At 39.8% G+C, this 21610-nt stretch overlaps 1 protein-coding gene across 3 annotated transcripts in view; it reads right to left on the bottom strand.

The window, feature by feature from the left end:
• arhgef2a (Rho guanine nucleotide exchange factor (GEF) 2a) overlaps nucleotides 1-21610 on the bottom strand; it is a 78607-nt gene that overhangs the window by 31454 nt on the left and 25543 nt on the right. For 2 of the 3 annotated variants that reach the window (XM_071910590.2, XM_078290496.1), the window contains exons 2-11: nucleotides 16911-17073; nucleotides 15070-15137; nucleotides 13593-13656; nucleotides 13237-13369; nucleotides 12176-12285; nucleotides 11093-11236; nucleotides 9219-9469; nucleotides 8020-8145; nucleotides 6310-6427; nucleotides 5298-5374 (exon numbers count right to left, since the gene is read on the bottom strand). In XM_071910590.2, the coding sequence (XP_071766691.1) occupies nucleotides 5298-5374; nucleotides 6310-6427; nucleotides 8020-8145; nucleotides 9219-9469; nucleotides 11093-11236; nucleotides 12176-12285; nucleotides 13237-13369; nucleotides 13593-13656; nucleotides 15070-15137; nucleotides 16911-17073 (1254 nt within the window). The remainder of the gene's footprint in view (nucleotides 1-5297; nucleotides 5375-6309; nucleotides 6428-8019; nucleotides 8146-9218; nucleotides 9470-11092; nucleotides 11237-12175; nucleotides 12286-13236; nucleotides 13370-13592; nucleotides 13657-15069; nucleotides 15138-16910; nucleotides 17074-21610) is intronic. The other variant, XM_071910591.2, reaches the window with a different exon arrangement.

Here is a 21610-nt window from a genome sequence, read left to right as displayed (position 1 = left end):
CTTCAACCTGGAGCACCCTTACCTCGTAGCCGCCTCTACATCCTCTCTTGTCCGGAACGTGAAGCTATGGAGAAATGCATCCAGGAGTTGTGGGCTGCCGGCCTCATCCGTCCCTTGTCCTCTCCCCTCGGAGCCGGGTTCTTTTTCATTGGGGAGAAGGACAAGACCCTGTACCCCTGCATTGATTTCCGATGCCTCAACAACGTAACTGTGAAGAACAAGTATCCACTACCACTTATCAGTTCTGCCTTCGAGCCTGTACATGGTGCTACCATCTTCTCCAAATTGGATCTCCGGAACGTATACCACCTGGTGAGAATCCGCCAGGGGGACGAGTGGAAGACAGCCTTCAACACCCCACTAGGACACTTTGAATATCTGGTCATGCCCTTTGGACTCACCAACGCCCCAGCCGTCTTCCAAGCCCTCGTCAATGACGTTCTGTGGGACATGCTCAATTAGTTCGTGTTTGTCTATCTTGATGACATCCTGATCTTTTCCAAAACCCTGCAAAAACACCAGCAACATGTCCGTCTGGTTCTCCAATACCTTTTGGAGAACAACCAGTTTGTCAAAGCCGAGAAGTGTGAGTTCCACTCCCCCATAGTTTCTTTCCTTGGTTACATCATAGTGGAGGGACAAATCAAGATGGACCCAGCATAGGTACAGGCAGTAGCAGACTGGCCCACTCCTGGTTTGCGTAAGCAACTGCAGAGGCTTTTGGGCTTTGCCAATTTCTACTGGCGTTTCATCCGCAACTATGGCCAGGTAGCGGCACCTCCCACGGCCCTTACATCCACTGCCACCCCCTTCCAGTGGAAGTCGGAAGCCGAACTAGCTTTTCAGGCCCTCAAGGACCAGTTCACCTCAGCTCCCATCCTGACTCAACCTGATCCCTCTAGACAGTTTGTTGTGGAGGTTGATGCTTCCGACAGGGGAGAAAGGGCTGTACTCTCTCAGCGTTCGGATGGCGACCAGAAACTGCACTCCTGCGCCTTCTTCTCTCACTGGTTATGATCCACCGAAAGGAATTACGACATTGGCAACCGGGATCTACTGGCAGTTAAGTTGGCATTGGAAGAGTGGAGGCACTGGCTAGAGGGTGCCGGACATCCATTTGTGGTCTGGACCAATCATAAGAACCTGGCATATATCCAGACAGCCAAAAGACTCAATTCTCGGCAGGCAAGGTGGGCTTTATTCTTTTGCAGATTCAATTTTACACTTACCTACAGGCCTGGTTCAAGAATGGCAAACCTGATGCTCTCTCTAGACAGTTCTGCTCTGACGAGAAGCCTCTGGAAACTCCGAGCACGATCCTCCCCGAAACCTGCGTGGCCGCTGCCATGGTCATTCTCCCAGTCTCTGCCAGATCGTTAACTTCAGTCCTCGCTTCCAGCCGCTTGCCTTGCTAGTTTCTCCATGTTCATCGCCTGCTTTGCCTCAGCACTCTAACCGGTACCTGCAATATTTATCTGCCATACTTTGTCTTGCCTGCTCCACACTGCTCTTTGTCTGCCGAATCTGCCTACTTACCTGAACCTGCTTCCACCTGTATCCCATCTCCCAAGTCTGCTCTCCTGTCTATAGACCAAGGACCAATAACCAGCTACCCCATACTTCCTGCTGTTCACTTTACCTGCCCGGCCAGCTATTAATTTTACCACCTCTGCTACCTGTGCTCGTACTGTTTCAACTACATACTACTGTTACAGTTACTACTGCAAGTACTGCTACCATAACTATCACTACTACAGCAACTTTTACTGCTGCTATTGTTATTATACAACTACTAGAATGACAAATGCTTTCACTACTACTACTGCTGCTACTACTACAATGTTGCTACTTCTACTGTTTCTAATACTGATAGTCCAAATACTACTACTACTACTGCTGATTGTATTACTTCTACTACTAATACTAGTGCTACTTTTATGACCTATGACTTTAACAAGTCCTACTACTGCTGCAACTACTACTGCTGCTGCTGCTACTACTACTTCTAATACTACTGCTACTACTACTTCTAATACTGCTACTACTACTACTACTACTACTACTACTACTACTACTACTACTACTACCTCTAATACTTCTAAAAAATTGAGTTTCAGAGACTTTATTTCCTGCATTCTGGTGACTTTTAAAGCATGAAAATAACAAAATAATAAGTACACTGCAACAGCATTTTTATGTTAAATACTTTTAATTTTAAGAATCTCAGGACAGAATACAGAATAATTCGCCCCTCTGGCGTGAACTTGCGTGAATCTCTGGCATAAACTAATATTCACCCCAACCCAGTGGGGCCCCACGTTGGTGCACGTGGAGGAGGTGCCCTTTTTTCATTTTTTGCCCCTGCCCCTTAGAGAGTCTGTGCACGCCACTGCCCTCTGTGGCCATCTACAAATGCTTATTGTAGTTAAAAGTGCAATGCTTTGCAGCCTGTAGCACCATCCTTGAAGGAGCATAGGTGTGGGCCAGACCTGTGAAATGCAATTTGCAGGAAAGGAGTGAGCAAAGGGTAGAGTTGTCCATCCTCATTCTATTCTCTGTCACTATAAAAATTGGCCTTCATGATTAAAAAATACATAATTCAAAGAGTGTTTTAAGGTCTTGTGTGGTGTTGTAGGTATCTTCTTAACAGTTTTAGAGGACTGTCTTTTACAATGGGCATCTATGGGAAAAACGCTTTTTGGGCCGCAGGTGAATTTTAGGCTGCAGTACTACCGTTGACCACCATGTCAAATTGGCAGCAAGGCTGAGACCTGACGCCTGGGGGCTGATGGAAACGATACATTTGGTGTAGCTGTATTGTTGTCCGGGTGGGAACAGTAGAATTTTAGAGTCGTAGGGCTTATACACGCTGTACAGTGCCAGAAACAGGTTGTGATAACGAAAAGGAAAAAAAGGTGTTAAAATTTGTCATAAATCGGGATAAATACAGGAGAATTGTGACCCCGGGAGGAAACTGGGAGAGGGCAATGAAAATCGGGAGTCTCCCGGGAAAATCGGGAGGGTTGGCAAGTATGCTACTACTACTATTGCCACTATGACTTCTAATACCACTACTACTAGTACTACTAATACTGCTACTACTACTACTTCTAATACTGCTACTACTACTACTACTACTTGTAATACTACTACTACTACTACTACTACTACTACTACTACTAGTATTTCCTAGTAGTAGTGTTCCTACTACTGTTCAGTTACACATTTTAACTACTTCAAACAGTGAAACTTCTAGTACTGTAGTATTACTACTACTACTGCAGCTACTACAGTTTCAGCAGTCTCTCTACTACATTCTAGCTGGTTTATAGACTTGCACTGGCTTTCAGTCTTTTACTGTTTCTACTGCTACTACTATAACTATAACAGATACTTCTTCAAACACCAGATCAAAATACTCAATGTACAGACATTTAAACACTTTGTAATGAATTCAACTGTCTTCAACCTTCTCTTGCTGAGGCAAGCACACAAATTTTCTTCAGAAAATTTAACCTTTTCTAGTTCCTCATATGCTGTTTTTTTTCTTTTTGTTTGTTGTTCCCCTTTTTTATTTTATTTTATTTTTTCTGTAGTGTTTTTAAGACATTCCTTATTCTTCATCTTTTTACTTCTTTCTGAAGTTTGTCTGTAATTACTGTCTGTTATTTTTGTTTGCTATTCTTGAAAACAGTAGCCACCCACTTTCAATAGTGATCATCATTTCAATCCATTAATATACAGTATATTAAATTTATCAGTGTGATCACCATTGAAAGTGGGTGGCTCTTTAATATCTGATTTCACTTATCAGGTTTACTTTAGATAGATCAAGGAAATTGGAGCTGGTGTTATTGAGCCCATGAGAAGGGGTACGGGGGACTGGGATTATTCACTAGCTGCAGTGAGCAATTGCTGATCAGTTGTGAAGCAATAGTTGCCCCAATCTGCAGGCCAAGTTACAGAATGACATCGGACAATGTTTCCCCTTGTACACTATTTTGCCTGGTTGCATCACTGTTTCCTCCCATTTCATTATAAGTGGTAAAATTATTCCCATTTTGACCCCCATGAAGGTGTGTGCTATGTATGGGTGCATTAAAAATATCCCTGTATATCATTTACACCGTTACTCGATACTGTGACAAGCCCAGATGAAACAAGCCCTTCATTCATTCTCTCGAATGTGACGTCACGGCTTTAAGCGCATACGGTTCATATCTCTCCCCTCTCGTTTTGGAGTTGCACCTTCAATATATATGTAATATGTATTGTATAATGATATTGTGTGTTTGTGAATGATATAAATAGATTTATACTGAGTATGGATAGAATATAACTGTTAATGTTTATAAGATTTCAAGTGATCATAGAACTACTATAGACACACCTGGGGGATACAAGCCCGGTCTGGCTCGTTCCCCCAGCGTTCAGCTATTTAACCTAGAAGCAACCATGGAAACCATAAAAGAAATAAATGTAAAATATTCAGTAGCAACAAAAGCTGCTACTGAATATTAGATTAAATTACAAAAATACTAATTACACACATGTAATAACTATGTTGAAAATATAGGAAACATTAAAATAACTCTAAATACATTTTACATTGAACTGGCACCAGTACTTTAGGCAGGTTTCAGATTTTAACGTAACAGTGCAACACACATCTGTTACACAAGCAAAGGCACACAATCCTAGTGTTCACATGGAATAGTCCAATCTGAATAGGAACAGCTCCAACATAATTGTGCAGTCTGAATAGGAATGGCTGCAACATAATAGTCCAGTCTGAATCACAATAGTCCAGTCTGAATAGGAACAGTTTAACATAAAATTCGAGTCTGAATAGGAACAGTCCACCATAATAATCCAGTGTGAATAGGAACAGCTCCAATATAATAGTCCAGTCTTAATACAAACAGCACCAACATAATAGTCCAGTCTCAATACGAACAGCTCAAACATGAGGATCTCGATCTGCTACAGACCCTACTTAACTTTATGCATTCTGAATCAGACCTCCCCGCAACCCACCATTTGTGGGATAGTGCATTATTCTTTTTGATGTCTGAATTAGGCTTTTGTATGAATGCTCACCCTGGATTATGGCACAAAGGACTGCAACATCAAATCGTGTGCATTGGTAAATGTTTGAGAGATATAACATCCCTCTATCAGTGAAACAAATAAACCAAACCATTTTGTTTTTATTGGGAAATTCTCAGAAAGTGATACCTTATTTCAGCCTGGTATTGCCGCAATATCTAATACCAGTAGAGGTAGAGAGAAAGTACCTGTTGGTCAATTGAACCGAGCAGTTCTCTGACCATGGACAGAGCCTGGGCCAGACAGGAGGCCTCATCTTCATCTTCTGGAAATGGGAGAGACAAAAGTTATACTGTGGTTAAACATGCAGTAGACCAAATCCATGATACAAACACAGGACAATTCTAACACTGTGAAAAGAATATTGTCTTCTAGCCTTTATTTAGCCACCATTATTTAACCAAACCGTTGTTTGGTTTAACTATTTCAACTGTCTTCCTTAAACTGCTAAAATATGACATATCAAGGAATCTACTCTATGAATTAACCATAGTTTTCTTCTGAAATACTATAGGCAACCAACAACATATCTACTAGTGAGCAGCCACTAGTAGCCACTTGCTTTTGCCTAGCCATTCGCTCTGAGGTGTAACACATTCAAAATGTAAGCTGTGAACAACAACACTGTAGCTAACAATAAGTGCATTTATATGCACACCAACTGCCTGTTAATTAAGATATTTTGTTTTTGACATGACACTTGTAAAGATCATATGCCATCTATAGAATGTATATAGAAATAATAATTTGTAGCATCTATAGATGCACCACCCCCAAAATGGCCTCCCTTCACTGACTACCAGTCAAATATACAATTGATTTTAAAATTCTTTTAATCATCTACAAGGCATTGCATGGTTTAGCACTGAGTTATATAGTATAACAGAGCTTTTAACCCCATACAAGTAGCCACGTACTCTCAGGTCCTCTGATAGAGCTCTTCTTGTGGTTCCAGGGTCATCTCCTGTAATCCCTGAGGTTTTGTTTTATTGTTTTTGATTCATTTGTTCTGTTAAATTAGATATGTAAATATTATCTGCATGTATAAACTTGCTTTTACTTGTGAAGATTTTATATTCATTTGTAGTCATATCCATGAGTGCTTTGTCAACAGAAGTCAGACTGGTCATGCTAACAGAGCCATTTTGAGTCTGAAAAATAAGACATAACCTGGGATAGTGATAATGACGGCAGCCTCACCGCTGGTGTTGTCCAGGATGCGCTGGATCAGGACAGGATACTTGGTGATTCGCTGAGTCACCAGCAGGATGCACTCCTGAACACCATGGCGACGCAGCAGGGGTCCCCGACTCACCCGCTGACCAGAGAGAGAGAAGACAGAGACAGAGACTGACTATAAACTGAAATTGGCTATAATGTAAATTTTTTCATGTTGTTTAATTAGACCAATTTGCAAAAAATGATTTCACCCAATGAAATACTATAGAATCTGCATAAATAGCTATCTGAGACAAACAATTCTTAAGAACATGGAAGACGATTATGGCCACATGAAAAGTTTTGAAGTCAGAATTCTGAGAATAAAGTCACAATTCTAAGAATAAAGTATAAAAATAATGGACACAGCGAACAGAGTCAGACAATAATTTATCAGGATTTTCCTTCAAGGTCCTCCCGTTAAATTTTTGCTTTGCTGAGTTACGAGCAAAGCAAAATTATTGTCTGATTTCACAAGAAGGATGATTAGAATTATACAGAAAAATGTGACTTCCTGTTCTATACAGAGCATCCCTGTGCTTGGCATACTGTCCAATGGTTCCAATGGCATTTTCAAATTTCTGAACTAATATTTATCTAGCTATTTTCTTTTTTCTTTCTTTTTTCAATCTCACCTTATATTCTTGTTCTTCAGAGTCTTATTTACTAGTAGCCATCAAAAAGTTCAGTGTGTTGTGCCAAAGAATTTGTTTGTAATAAGAAGGAGCCATTTTATTTATTATGCAAATAGTTATATTTGCACAAGAGCATAAAGAGTTAAATAAATAATAGGTGAGCATTCTAGGATATATATTCATTTTCTATTTCTTTATTGTGTATAGATACACCCAAAAGTCATGCCGGATCAAAAACACATCAGGTGCTATGCTTGTGGTGCTTTACCAACCAAGCTAAACTCAAAGTAATGTAGCAGTCAGGCTTTATCCCACAATGGCACATGCATGGTAATGTTTTTTGAAATGTTTTGACTTATATTAGCTGCTGGTCACAGCTAAAAATGCTTGTCATATGAATTGGGTGCATATACAGACATAATGCATTTTTTGTCCATCTAGAATATTTTTTTATGAAGGCCATCCTGCTTCATGATCACTTCATTTGTCTACTACAGGAATTTTAAGATTTTGCCTTAGTATAAAGATGACCCCTTTTGTTTCAGTATTTGCTGAGAAAGAAGCAGCCACTTAAACGTTATTATTACCTAATGTGTGTATATCTTGTTTGAATAAGTGTATTTCCTGAAGTAGTGCAACATACATTTTCTTTCTATCAGTTGTGTTCAGACAACTTATACACTTCTTAATGTCATTGATGCCCTGCAGATTCAGTGATAAAATAAGCAGTGACACTAGAGAGCAGATTGCTCAGGCCTAGAGCTCCCAACATTTAGGCCTCTTGGGAGCAGATAACCTAAATTGTTTGTTGATAATAATAATAATGATAATATTAATAACAATAATATTGAATTGATTGTAGGTGTTATATGAGTATATATTTTGTAGATTTCGCCATTTTATACACAAACACCAAATCAAATCACTCCACACACACACACACACACACACACACACACACACACACACACACACACACACACACAAACAAACAAAAGAGAGGGCCAAGTAAATAAATCATTCACAAGATTTATCTATCTAGATTTATCTATCTCACCCGTATGAAGTACTGGAACCTCTTGTCTCTGGCCAGCAGTTCCTTGTACAGTTTGACAGCTTTCAAGTGGCGGCTACAGAATTCAGCATAGGTCTTCCTCATCTCATCTGCACACTGGCCTGAGAACTAGCAGAAGAACATACACATATGCACAAAGTCAAGTTTGTGTATGTGTGAGAGAGAGAGTGAAAGGGAACAACAGAGAGAGAACGAGAAAAGAAGAGAGACTGTGTTAGGTTGTGATAAGATAGGAGATTTTTTCTCCTGCTAAAACTGCAAAGGTCAGCTGTGTGTGTTGCTAGTAACAGGGAGAGCAAGAGGAGTGTTACATCATCATCAGCTACAAAAAATTTGACAACAACTTGCAAGATACATAATTTGCATGAGCTAGCTAACCTAAAGTAGCAAAAGGGATAACATCGTTGAAAATAAAAATGGACAAGAAGAAGTTTGTGATTGTCTGGTCTTGAAGAAGAGGATGAGGAGCCCATTCTTAAATGGAGGATGTAGCCAGAGTTAATGTTACTCTCTGGGAAACTGTAAGAGGCTGCTTACTTCCCTCCAGGCACTGCTACGTTTCTCTCTGTCTGACAGTCATATAATGCATGGTGTGGCTAAAGCCGAGACATGTTCAACTTCCTCCAGGGCACCACCACAAAACGCACCATATCCACAACACCAGAAACATAGTTTGGGGTAGATACGTGCCTGCAGGGACCAAACCATTGAAGATAAATGGAAAAAAGAAAAAGGTGCAGGCGTGTTCAGAAAAGGGTTTGATCACAGGCTTGTGGGTTTTTGTTTTCCTTTACACTCTGTGATTTTCCTAGCCAGTTTGTTGCTCCCTGCTGAAAATACCTCATTAAGAGGAATATGGAACTCCTGTTTGGTTTACTTGGTGTATCTCTAGTGTCCCTGGTTTGCATGTTTTTGTGCGGTATTAGCAGGCATTCTTCATTGTCTTTTAACCCAGCACTAGCCCCCCCCCTCATGATTGTTCCCTTTTGAGGCAACAATTTGCTTGATTTGTGTTTATAGGGAATGCACCAGTGTGTGTGTGAGTGGTAAAAATGGTGAAAGTAGCCGCACACTCGTAGCTCCAATGCAATAATTTAATGAGACATTAACAAAAACCGACATTTCAGCAGCTAGGCTGCCTTCATCAGGGTTGATCTCACAGTTGAGTGAGTGGTAGCCACCTGCTCTAGCAATACGTCCCCCAGCTGGTGGATGGTGAAGTTGTAGGTGGATCCGGCCTGCAGGCTGTGGTTGCGCCGCAGGAGGAGCTGTGCCAGGAAGCGGGAATGCAGTGCCGTAAGTCGGTCCAGGCAGGGGAAGATGACGTGCACGGTGCCAGGCTCCAGCTGAACCTCCTCCAACATGCCCTGCCGAAACACCCGCTCCATGATGCGCAGCGTCCGCATGTGGTGCAGCTCTGTCTGGATCAGCTCTGAGGAGGACATACGCCCTACACATTAAAGTCATGTAACTGCATAAAATAGTCATGTACCTGTATTGAGAGGAGGTACCAAAGCTGAAGAAACATGGGAACAAAAGGCTCTTTGAACTATGAAAATGTTGAGACTAAATTCGAGGCACTCCTAAAATTTGCTAAAAACAATCTGTTAAAAGCCTTTATTGTATCTCTTTTGTTTTTTCCAAATAAGGCACTTTGTCCAAAAACAATTTCCCCATTTCCCCAATCGCCCCCCTGAATCGATAATTTACCAGTTTCTCACACTTCGCTTTGATCAAAAGCGGCTGATATCTGTAATCTACGGCATAATTGACTCCCTAAATCCAGCCCCCACTGTATCCCTCAAAGACTCCTCGGAGCGCGACTTGGGAGTTGACATCTCAGACAGCCAGTGGAGCGACATCCTAGGCCTGGTACACTCTTCATCTATATGTGCTAGGCACGGACTACTGCAGTGCAAGGTGCTCCACAGAGCCCACTTCACCAATGCTAAATTGGCAAAAATATTTCCTGATAGCAGCGATGCCTGTAATAGATGTAAGCAATCTCCAGCTGACCATTTACATATGTTTTGGACATGCCTGAGGCTGACAGACTTTTGGTCCAATGTATTTAAAACTCGAAAAGGCCCTCAACACAAATATAGACCCCAATCCCCTGACCCAGCAGGGGACCCCAATCCCCTGACTGCTTTGTTTGGTCTCCCCCCAATTCAGAATAGGCCCACTACAATACAGTGTGTCATTGCCTTTACCACCCTGTTGGCCAGACGTTCCATCCTTCTTAAATGGAAACATGTCTCGGGAAGTTTTACAATGCATAACACTTGAAAAGTTAAGATTCTCACTGAAAGGATCTCTGAAATCCTTTAACAAGACATGGAGTCCTCTCCTAATCTTTATTAATGATCTCACTATCATTCCTGATGCTGATGGTGTTTGCTGAATATAGCTCACTGGAGAGAGGGAGAGAGACCCTCATTATTCCTTCCCTACAATCCTCTTTACCTATTGTCTATTCTACTATATGCCTTTTTCCATTTAATCTATTTTAATTATTATTATTATTATTATCACTACTTTATTTATTAATTAGTTATTTGGTGGTTTGTTGCACTTAATCGCTATTTCTACATCTGTTTATTTATTTATCCTTTTATTTTACTTTATACTTATTTTATATAACTTTTTTTATTTTATCCTTTCTTTTTCCTTTCATTTAGTGGCCACGACCAACATGGGATGGGGGGGAGGGGTGGGAGGGTGTGTTTTCCTCTAATACAGACACCTTGCCATGTCCTGTAATTGCTGAGCTGATTTTGTCATGTCTGTAGAAAATTCAATAAAAAGAAGAAAAAGCCTTTATTGTATGTATTCCACTGGGCACCGTTTTTAACTTACAATTATGACCAGCCAAAAAGAATAAAGGCTTTTAAACAGATTTTAAAAGTGCTTTTTTCCACATGAGGACCCTTTTTTATCCAAAGAGCATCCAACCCCACAACATTAGACGCTAAGTATTCCAGCCTCTTATCTGACAAGAGGTGAGTATGAAGCTAGCAACCTATAACTGAAAGAGGGATAATGTTCCTGTCACCATAGATGACATCCTGCCTCTTGATGACTTCTTTGCGGTGTGTCTGCAGGTAGGAGTTGTCCACGGCCATGCTCCATGAGTCTGCCTCAAAGTCCCGGCCCTCAATCTCCATTTCCTCAAGCATTGACGCATAATAGACTTCTCCTGAACATCAAAGAGTAACAGACAGATAATGATATTAGAGTTATTTAATGCCAAGGCCTAACCAGGCAGTGTGATCTTCTTTTTCTCATGCCTGTATCAAGATAAGCGGTGGTAAAAATGACGAGGGCCAGCATACAGATCAAGCTTAAAGGAATATATCAAATAAGCTTTTCGATCAACCTGCTGTTGTGTGATAAGGAGACAATAGTAGCTAGCTGGTAGTTTCACCTCTGTGTTCAGCATTATGTGCACTATGATGCTTTTGATATGATGCTAAGCTAGCTTGTACATGTCACTAAACATACACAGTGTGCTAAAGCATTAGCATGCACTGCAGCAAATGCAATAAATACTGAACACTGAGGTGAAACTGCTTCCAATCTTCTCACTACACAATGCACTATGAAACCATACCTTTAATTTTATCCCTGAAATGTCCTTAATTTCTCCATTACATAAACATTAATTATCCATTAAAAATAACATAGCTTTAAAAAAGTAAGGTTTGTATCATGGGTTTATAAGGGATTTATTCATGGGTTGATTCATAAAGACACTAGTAATTAAGGGATTTTTTGTGCCATTTGTGCATGGTTTACAGGGTTATTAATGAGTTATTAGGAGGTTTCGATGGGATCTCCCCCATGAATAACTCCCTTAATAAATTTTAAGGGGATTTTGCATGAATTAAGGGGTGAATTAATGTAAATTACTGAAAATGTAAGGTTATTTTAAGGGATGAGATGATTTAAATGATGATTTAAGAGATGGTAGAATTATTTTCCACATTGGTTTCTGTGATAACATTGGGGAGCAAATTCATAGATTATAGTCAATCAAAAGGTGGTTTTAAAACCATCATTACTTTACTACTTTACACAATTGAGAATGTCTCCAGATTTCCCCTCCATTTGTGATGTGGTGTGAATGTGCTGATACCCTCATCATTGAGTGACTCCATCGACATGGCTCTGGTCCTGAAGCTGAGGGAGTCTGTGGACTGGGACAGGATCCTGCGCAGCCCCAGGGGAGAGTCATCATTCAGGTTCCTACAGCATACATCCATAGACCAGGACACATACAAATACACACACACACACACACACACACACACACACACACACACAGATATACATATACATGCAAACACAATCACATACATGCATCTCCACCGGGTGCACAAACATGTGCATATAGACAGAATAAAATGGCCACCCATGCAGAGGTGTGTGTTTTCATACGCACCAAGATGCACAAACATTCACCCAAGAATAATGAAACAGACAGAAATGCATTCACAAGACTCATCAGCAGAGAGTAGACCACACAGATAGAACACAAATACCATAAAAATATGAAACAAAAAACACAACACAACACAACACAACAGATAAATGTCACAGTGAGCACAAAATACGCACCCATGGCGGCTCACTATCAACAACACTGTGACTGTGTGCTGTCCTGACACGCACGCACGCACGCACGCACGCACACACACACACACACACATGTAAACATATAAAGATGAGGCATATGTAATGTGTAGATTGAAGTGTTAATAGATCACAACATGCAACTCCAAATGACTGAATAAGATTATTAACTTTATTATTTATATATTAGTGGTATGTTTCATATGATGAATATGTTACTGTTAATTTTAAATTAGTCATTTTACAACATTAGCTTGTTATCCAAGACACTGAGCTAGTAAGAATGGAACTAGTGCTAAGCTTGTTTTTACTTGTTTTCATCTTTACTGCCAAGCTCTGGGTCCTGATTAAAGCATACAATGGATCATCATATATATATCTATTGTCTTTGGTATGCACTGATAAATATCTTGTAGATTGAAAGCTTGGTAATAAAGATGAAATATGATTCAGCTATGCAAATGTCTTTCTATAAAATATTTTGAAAAAGCAGAAAAACATTTAGAGAAATGTTCTTTGCCAACAATGTATTGTAGCTGATGGCCAGGTGAAAGTAAGACTCACCCTGCGATGTTATTGGTGGAGACGCTCTTGGACAGGGATAGGCTGGAGCGACCACGGCGGGAACCTAGCAGGGATTGGCGGAGGCTGTCCGAGTGGTAGATGGCTGAACTGGGACGCTCCCGCATTACTGGAGCTATGTAAGAAGAAAGGGAGGTAGAGGAGGCAGAACAAGACAAGGAGGAAGAGAATGACAAAAGGAGGGAGGAGGAGGAGGAAGAGGAAGAGGAAGAGGAGAATAACAGGCAGAAGAGGAGGGGCAGGAGAATAGCAACAGGCGGAGGAAGAAGTCAGTGTGTGCGTGTGTGTGTGTGTGTGTGTGTGTGTGTGTGTGTGTCTGTGTGATCATAAGGTCTCACTTTTGCTGCGCAGTGTGACATTCTGCAAGGCTGAGTTATTCCGCATTAGGGCCATCTTCTGTTGCTGTGTTGATGAAGGACACAGATCAGTATGTACAATAGTATTCTAGATAAGACATATAGTCACAATCTTACTTAGTATTGGTTTGGTGACTCTTTCACTTAAGTAATTTTCCAGACAAGTCCCCTCAACATTTTACTGGGACAGCTGTGATTCTACTTGAGAAACATATTTCAAGATTCTTTCCACCTCTGACATGTAGGATTTTAAAATAGTGCATTTTAGCTGCAGTCAGAACTTGTTTAAATGTGACTGCTGCAGCAGTCCCTTGATAGCAGTGACATGTGTCTCCTCTCTGCTGCTTTACAAACTGTTACTTGCCAGTCGGATGGAAAAAACACATGCTGAAAACCTCCCAACTCAATGAAGTAGGTTATTGATGCAGCTTTTTATAATAACAGTAGTCATCTTTTAAGGCGTGAAGTTAATTGAGCTCATTTCCAAAGTGCTACATCCATTTGTAAAACAAGACCATTGTTGGCTCCTCTTGGCCTCAATGTAGAATTTGACCTCAGACCTTTCCTGTAGTTTTCTTTTATAGGCCTATCTTACATATTTTATATTTTTCATGTAGGCTTATTCCTGATAAATTGTTATTGATTTGTTTCCTATTGGGTGTAATTGTATGCCCTCATATGTATACACTGACTTAACGGGCATTACTCATGTAATATGATTATATGATGATATTTTTGCTCTGTTCTCGATGTAACATTTAATGCAATTTTTGTCAATATGCATTATTGAATCCTCTACTGTTGTAGACTTATTACTTTTTTCTCTTTATATTTACTCAATTGCATACACATTTTAAAGCCTTTCTACTGTTTTTACTACTCTGTGAATCTTCATATTGAACCTGGTGCTTCCTTGAATATTATGGACAAATGCATGTGAACGGCCTCTCTAGACATTCTAGCTCTAGGCTTACGCTGATTGCCCTGTGATGTCATTTATTTGGAACACCTGCTTTGTAGAGTATATAGGTCACTGAGATGCTGTGATCTCTTTATCCTGAAGAAGGCATTATGTGCCGAAATGTCGACTAATTTAAACTTTTGCATCGGAGTTACGAGTGTTTTTTCTTCTCTTCCTTAAAACAAAACCATTACCATAAACTGATCATTCAGTATTTCTAAAATATAAAGGATCTAGTCTGCAAATGTTTAAAAAGAAATTTACAAGTTACCTACTATCTTTTAAAAAGTACCATAATTTGTTTAATTTTATGCTATCACTGATTCTGTAGGAGTAGGTGCTACTTTTTTCAAATGCTGGAAATGTAATTTTGGAACAAACCTCTTCTAATTATCACAATTCTGGGAAATAATACAACAATGAAGAAGTCCTGAACATACTAATAATGACATGTTATAAGGGTTGGAGTTGTGGAGATTAGTGGTTCATGTGCCTTACCCGCTGTTTCATTTTGGCACAGTTTGGCAAAGTGTCTCGGCATCGGTTGTGGATGGTGACATTGCATGCTGGAAAAAAGAAAGGGAAACATATATGAGACATAAACATGATGTCTAAACTTCTCCACTCTCTTCTCTTTCTGCATTGTAGCCACTCAACTTCCCCAGCTCAACTGAAATCATTTCCTATTTAGGGCCTTGCAACAGGATGTCAGTTGCTTTTTTTTTGTTTTCGAGGGCCTTATTTACCTAGTTTTTGCGATCATAATGATTTATTGTGTTCAAAATGTTGTCACTTTACATACCTCCAGTTCATTACGCTGCTCTCCAATACACACAAACACAGTGCCAACGTAATCTCCAACAGTTGAACCCAAAAAACGATTAAAACGCATCCTTTATACACAATAACATTCAATGGGACCTTTGTACATCCAAATTCCAATTACCTATTGCCCGAAACTTGCATATATTGCAGTATTAGATATGTTATTTTAACTAGAGTGAGCTAGTTGGCAAGTAGACCATTAAAGTACTCTGATGTTGCCTTCATTTCATATCAGATTTTCTGTAAATACGAATTGCCGACTGGGAAAACCATTAACATCAACCTCCTTCCAACAAGTAAAACATGTGAAGGACATTTTCAAGCTGAAGCAACGAAACCCTGTTCTTCCACTTCTAACCCTTCCGCTATGACCAGAACGCAGCAGAAAACTGGCAGCCTGCTAATAGTGCCACAGCACTATTTCAGCTCTCATGTGTATGTTTCAACTCTATGTACAACGAGCATTGTGTTTGTATTATTTCTACAAAAGAAAAGGCCAGAGTGACGTGTGATTCCAGTGAGTCACTTCCCTGGTTAGTTTATTTTTAAGAAAAAATAAAATAAATACATAAAAGTAAATATGGTTGCACTTTCACCTGTCCAATGTCTGAAAAGATAAACTCCAGTGAAAGTGCACCTGTATGTATCTTCGATATAGTGAGGGGAGCATGATAATTTGAACCTCACATTCCACACTATACTCATGTTTTGAGATTGAATCCATCCTACACCCTAAAATCCATTAAGATTCCATTGACACCTGTTATCAGTTTTTGTTGGCTAAAAAGGCAGAAAAACTACAATTTTTAATGGTAAATAATGTTCAAAACCCATAGCTACAACCTGATAATGAGATGAGCAGCACAAGATATGAAATGTTGATCAAATATTGTCAGTGACACAATTTAGCTCAAAGGGTGCATTTTTCATTTACTGTATTTGAATTTTTATAACTTCATAAAACTATATAGAATTTTCTCATTTTAGTGTAATAGAAAACATTGTATAGGTCTCAGACAAAAAATTCCAATAATTTCATTTAACTGTAAAATCATTTTGTAGTGCAACAAACTGTGCAAAAACTTCAAGGGCTGTCCAAAATGTTTTCACTGTATATAGGCTACACAGTCTGTCCAGTTTTGATGCAAATACTTATTATGCAGTTATTGTGCCCGAGTTTATGCAATCTATCCATTTGGTGATTGACTGCACAGGTGGTAGTGTTGTGAGAAATGCTTTTGCAATTTTAGGAATTACACTTAGAGTTTTGAGAATGAGGTTAGCGTTTACGAAAATGCATCTAAGTGATTGAGAAAAACTGTAAGCGTGCAAATTGAGTGTATATTTGAGTATATGTATGCGTGTGTGTAATACATATTGATTTACAGTTCAATTTGTTTTTGTGTCTTACATGCTATCCTGTACAGTGTACACAAGTATGCACTCATTAAATGAGACCATGAAATCTTTGTCCAGATCTGCGGCAGCACCAGTGCAGCAGCTATGTTACTCACTGGGGCAGCTGAGCGCCTCCTTGGCAGTAATGCTCTTGTTGCAGGCTGAACAGAGTGTGGTTCCAGACACAGTCAATGAGGTGAAGAGGTGGCCATTGCTGTAACGTGCCTCCCTCTCCCTCGCCTCCCTCTCTCGTTCCCTCATGCGCTCTTTCTCTTTATTCTGGAAAGGAAGCAGAAAGCATGCAAATGACATTAAATGAGTTGCATAAAAAACTCAGAGATAGTAGCATATGTGGCAGTGATGTAATGAGGGAAAGATTTATAGGCCTTTGGTAGGTCCAAATGTTACACAAAATAATCTAATAAAATAGCAAACAGATTAGCCTAGCCAATCCCCTATACAATCTCATTAAAATAATAACTAGTTAGTGCAATATCCAAGCACCATAGAAAATAGCAAGTATCAAGTGTTTTTTGATGAGTTACTGAGTGAATAGACCAGATCCAAGATGCACACAAAGCAACGAGTAGGGTATATAACTGACTGAAAATATATAGGCTTGTTATTGCAAGGAAAGCACACAGTTGCACCCATTGCCATTACCATTAAATTATGACAGGTGTGCTGGAAGAACTGCACCACAAATAATAGGCCACACCACAGAACCTGTAGGCCACACACACAGAAAGACACAGTTTGTCCTTTGCCTTGGACTTGATCTCCATAGAGAACAAACTCCTCATGGAGTTGGAGTTGAAGGCAGACAGTCAGGTCAGCCTGACGAGTGGTGTTCTGACAGTAGGTCTTATAGTGTATCTGAGAGATGAACATGCCTTTTCAACAGAGGCAGTGGACACTGGCATACTGATGACTAGATAGGCAAGGAGGTACAGCTGAGGCAAACTCTCAGTCAGTCTTTTATTCTAGAGGAAATGGAGAAGGCCAGAAGGGCTACTTCCCTCAAAATCAGACATACCATACATTATGGTTTGCTCAGGTCAAAATGGCACCTATACCCCCCCAGCCTCAACACCACAATTTTAGGAAAGGTATCTCTGTATCCAATGAACTTCTGTGGGTCCACGAGTGCAAGAAACAGGAGTCTTTTTGTCATTTTAAAGACTAAAATGGTCGTCTAAATGGTTATAGACGTCTAGGCTAAAATGAGGCTACACAGGGTTTAAAAGTGAAAGTTTAGTAGACGTCTACATCTTAGACTATGTCTTCTGAGGTATATGACAAAAATAAAGTATTATCTTGTACATATGGACTGCTCGGTCTAAAACTGGACTATAGCCAAAAAGATCCTGGGCTATATGAGAGCCAACGCAGAGATGCAACATTGAAATGACGTCTAGCGCTCAGTGGGCGGTGAGCAGCTGCTGGTATTGAGCGTCTCCATGCACCTGGATGGCCTCGGTCTGATGCATTGTATTCTCATAAATGGACCTGAAATTCCCTTTGATTGTGCTGCAAAACCTGTTCTTTGCTTTGCAGAATGTCACACAGCACACAGTGTGCAGGGACGGAGTTGAAGGATGCCAAGAGGAAGCAGAACTCAAAGCTGGGCAGAAAAGTGATGCATCCATCTGCACAGTAAACGCTATCAGCATCAAAGTCATCACGATGCTCCACTGTGTGCTCAAAAACCTCTCTCAACTCCAGTTGTCTCTCAAATATGATGCAGACCAAGTGGGATGAGAAGTATCACTGCATAGAATCCACTCTCCAAAGACACCACTGACAAATCTCATCCAATAACTGCATGTGTTTTGGCAATCTAGAGAAAAATGCCTGCTTGCTTGTCATCAGTGACAACTTCAAATTTGATTCACCACTCTTTCCTTCTCCCATCAGTAACATAACGGAGTAAAAAGGGCATTTGATGTCGGGCCATTACTGATGTCAGTAGTCTCATCAAACATGACAGCGATAAAAGGCATTTTCATCTGCTCCTTTATTGCATCTAATGTCACATTAGTAACTGCCTTGAATTTGCTAGATGTGCTGGTGAACACCTTTGATGTTGCAAGGTGGCAAAAAGTTTTTAGTATTTTCCTGCTCTGACTTTTCATTGAGTGACAGGGTTCCTTGTGTCACTGCTCACTCAACTGGAGATTTCAGGTTCACTGTAGCCTGCAGGTGTCTGGGTGTTTCAGGATGTTTCCGAGCTGCTTTACTCATACAGCAAAGGCTTCTGAAACCTGCACTGGCCCTGGTTAAGGGAGAGGAGCAGACAGTAGCTGGTGGCTAGTGGGTCAAAGATGTACAGAGAGGCAACAGTATTTACAAATTCTAAGGGGAAGCATCCACCAATACATATCAAAATATGATTGGATAATCCACCTGTGACATCACAAATATGCTTCACTTGAATGGCAAGGACCTTTGCCTCAGCTACTGAAGACCCAGCCAGGAGAGTTGCACTAGCCAGTTGAAGTGGCTGTTAGTGATTGTCATTCTGCCCAAAATTCTGATTTTTTTCCCTCTTCATGAAACTTAGCAATTTTCTTATGAAAGCAAATGAAATCGCAAAAGATTACAAGATATAATTGATGAGTAAAAAGATTAAAAAATTTTTTTTTTATTAATAACATTTTTGGGGCAGTTTTGGGGCCTGAATACCTAGAAGGCCTGAGGGGTTCCCCTGTACGTAGTAGCATTTAATGATATACATTTATTTAATGATTTTTACTGGTATGAAATCTGAACTCTTGTTATGACCTGTGACCTTTAACAAAAAGTAGTTACTGTTCTTTGCATTTGTAGTAGACATGCATTTAGACTGACAGACCTCATTCTGAGTCAGCATGAGCCATTCGCACATCTCAGTTTCATTCCTATCAAGAGTAAGGCCTTGTGTCCTCTTTTTTAGCTGGCAGTGCAGAACAGATGCACGTGGGAAGCTCTGTTTGTGGCCACTGTTGTTGCTATGCAACTACTGAAGACCCTATGAAGCACAAGGTCTTTCTCAATCTGCATTCCTGTATCCTCCATGATGCATTTGATGTTCATTTGCAATGCCCAAAGTACGATTCTAAAACAAAAGAACACCAAGGACAGAGAAGTTTAGTTTGCCAACTGCAAAATAACAAGGATGCATCAGATGATGACTTGGTTGACATGAACAAATGGGAAGCCTCAAGATTCATTGCAAGAATTATGCAAAAACATTTTTATAAACATGGCATATGAATTACCATGAATGCAAGAGTATGATAACTATTACTGGTTTTAAAAAACAAAAAATTCCATAGATAAATTCCCCCTGATTTCAGTACCCTGATGAAGGCTATGAGAGCCAAACGTGCTGGTTTACTTTCAATAAAGGCTTTCCTTCTTTTATGTTCACCAAGTGTGGCTGAACACTTACTTGAATACATCCATATTTCAAATGACAAATTTGATTATATAAGTTGAGGAAAGTGTACCAAATGCTTTTCTAAACAATTGCACCAGCTAATGGAAATTGATTAGTTAGCATTAGTTTTAGTGGCTATATTACAGTTTTTATGCTGGACTGAATGTAATCCACACAAGGTTACAGTTTTTCAACTGATTTGACCATTTTTCCATTTCACCATTTTCATGCCTTCAAAACAGTTAACACAGTCATTGAAACAAACTCATTTTGCAAAACAGCCCAATTTCATTGAAAAATACAAACCACATACTGACATCAAAACTACACACGTCATTTATTGATTAGATAATACCTTATATTCAGCTATATCCACAATATCCAAAGTATACTAATGGTAAAAAATATTTATTGAAAAGCTTCACAATCCTTTTTTCCGTAACTCCTTATTTTATGGTGTTTTACAGTAAGCAAAACCTCTGCTCCTCAAAATTTTGAGTTTCACATGTAATGTCTGTCAATTTTGGTGATGTCATATGTGATATTTTTACATGTTTGTATATGTGTGATAAAGTAAATAGGTAGAAATATTGATGAGCATGATAAATCACAATTTCCTTCAAAAGAAACCACCAAGTTTACTGGTGTAACCAATTACCTTATTTGTCATCAGCCCTTTCATTTCTGTCCGGACAGAATATCTATGGTATATTTAGGGGCCGGCAGCAGTTCCACTGCCGGTCCCTGTTGTGTTTGTATGTATGATTATTATTAGGGGCCGGCAGCAGCTCCGCTGCCGGACCCTATTGTATTTGTATGTATTATTAGGGGCCGGCAGCAGCTCTGCTGCTGGTCCCTATTGTGTTTGTATGTATTATTATTATGCTTTCTTTCTTTCTTTCTTTCTTACTAAAACTGCCTTCCCATGCATGAAAACTCACCAAACTTGGCACATAGCTCCAGTTCCATGCCAAACAACACTCACTAATGTCTGGGGCAAATAGTCCAGATGGTGGCACTACAGCAGCGGTCTAAAGTTTAAAACTTTAAAAAATCATAAAAAATCAACAATACATGCTACAACTCTGTAATTGTCTGCAGTTATGATCCAAACAAGACAGAACTTTCATCCACTGGTACCTATACTAAATTATGAAGTCCACCAGTATTTATTAAAAACTGTAAAGCTAATTAAATCTAACTAGTCCCACATACTTTGCACAAATTACATGAAAATCACTACAGAGTATCATTAGACCTGCCCAAATATAACTATCGTTGTGTTGAAGTGGCAGGAATGTGGAGACGGACAACTTCTCTCGTTGACTACACCAACTCGTGTGTCATTTATTTGAAACTCACAGAGCAAGACAATTTACATCGCGCTGCCCAAAA

This window comes from Centroberyx gerrardi, chromosome 19 (assembly GCF_048128805.1).
Source record: "Centroberyx gerrardi isolate f3 chromosome 19, fCenGer3.hap1.cur.20231027, whole genome shotgun sequence".
NCBI lineage: Eukaryota > Metazoa > Chordata > Actinopteri > Beryciformes > Berycidae > Centroberyx > Centroberyx gerrardi.
Note: the sequence above shows the minus strand (reverse complement) of the source record. Positions and strands in the feature narration are given on the sequence as shown.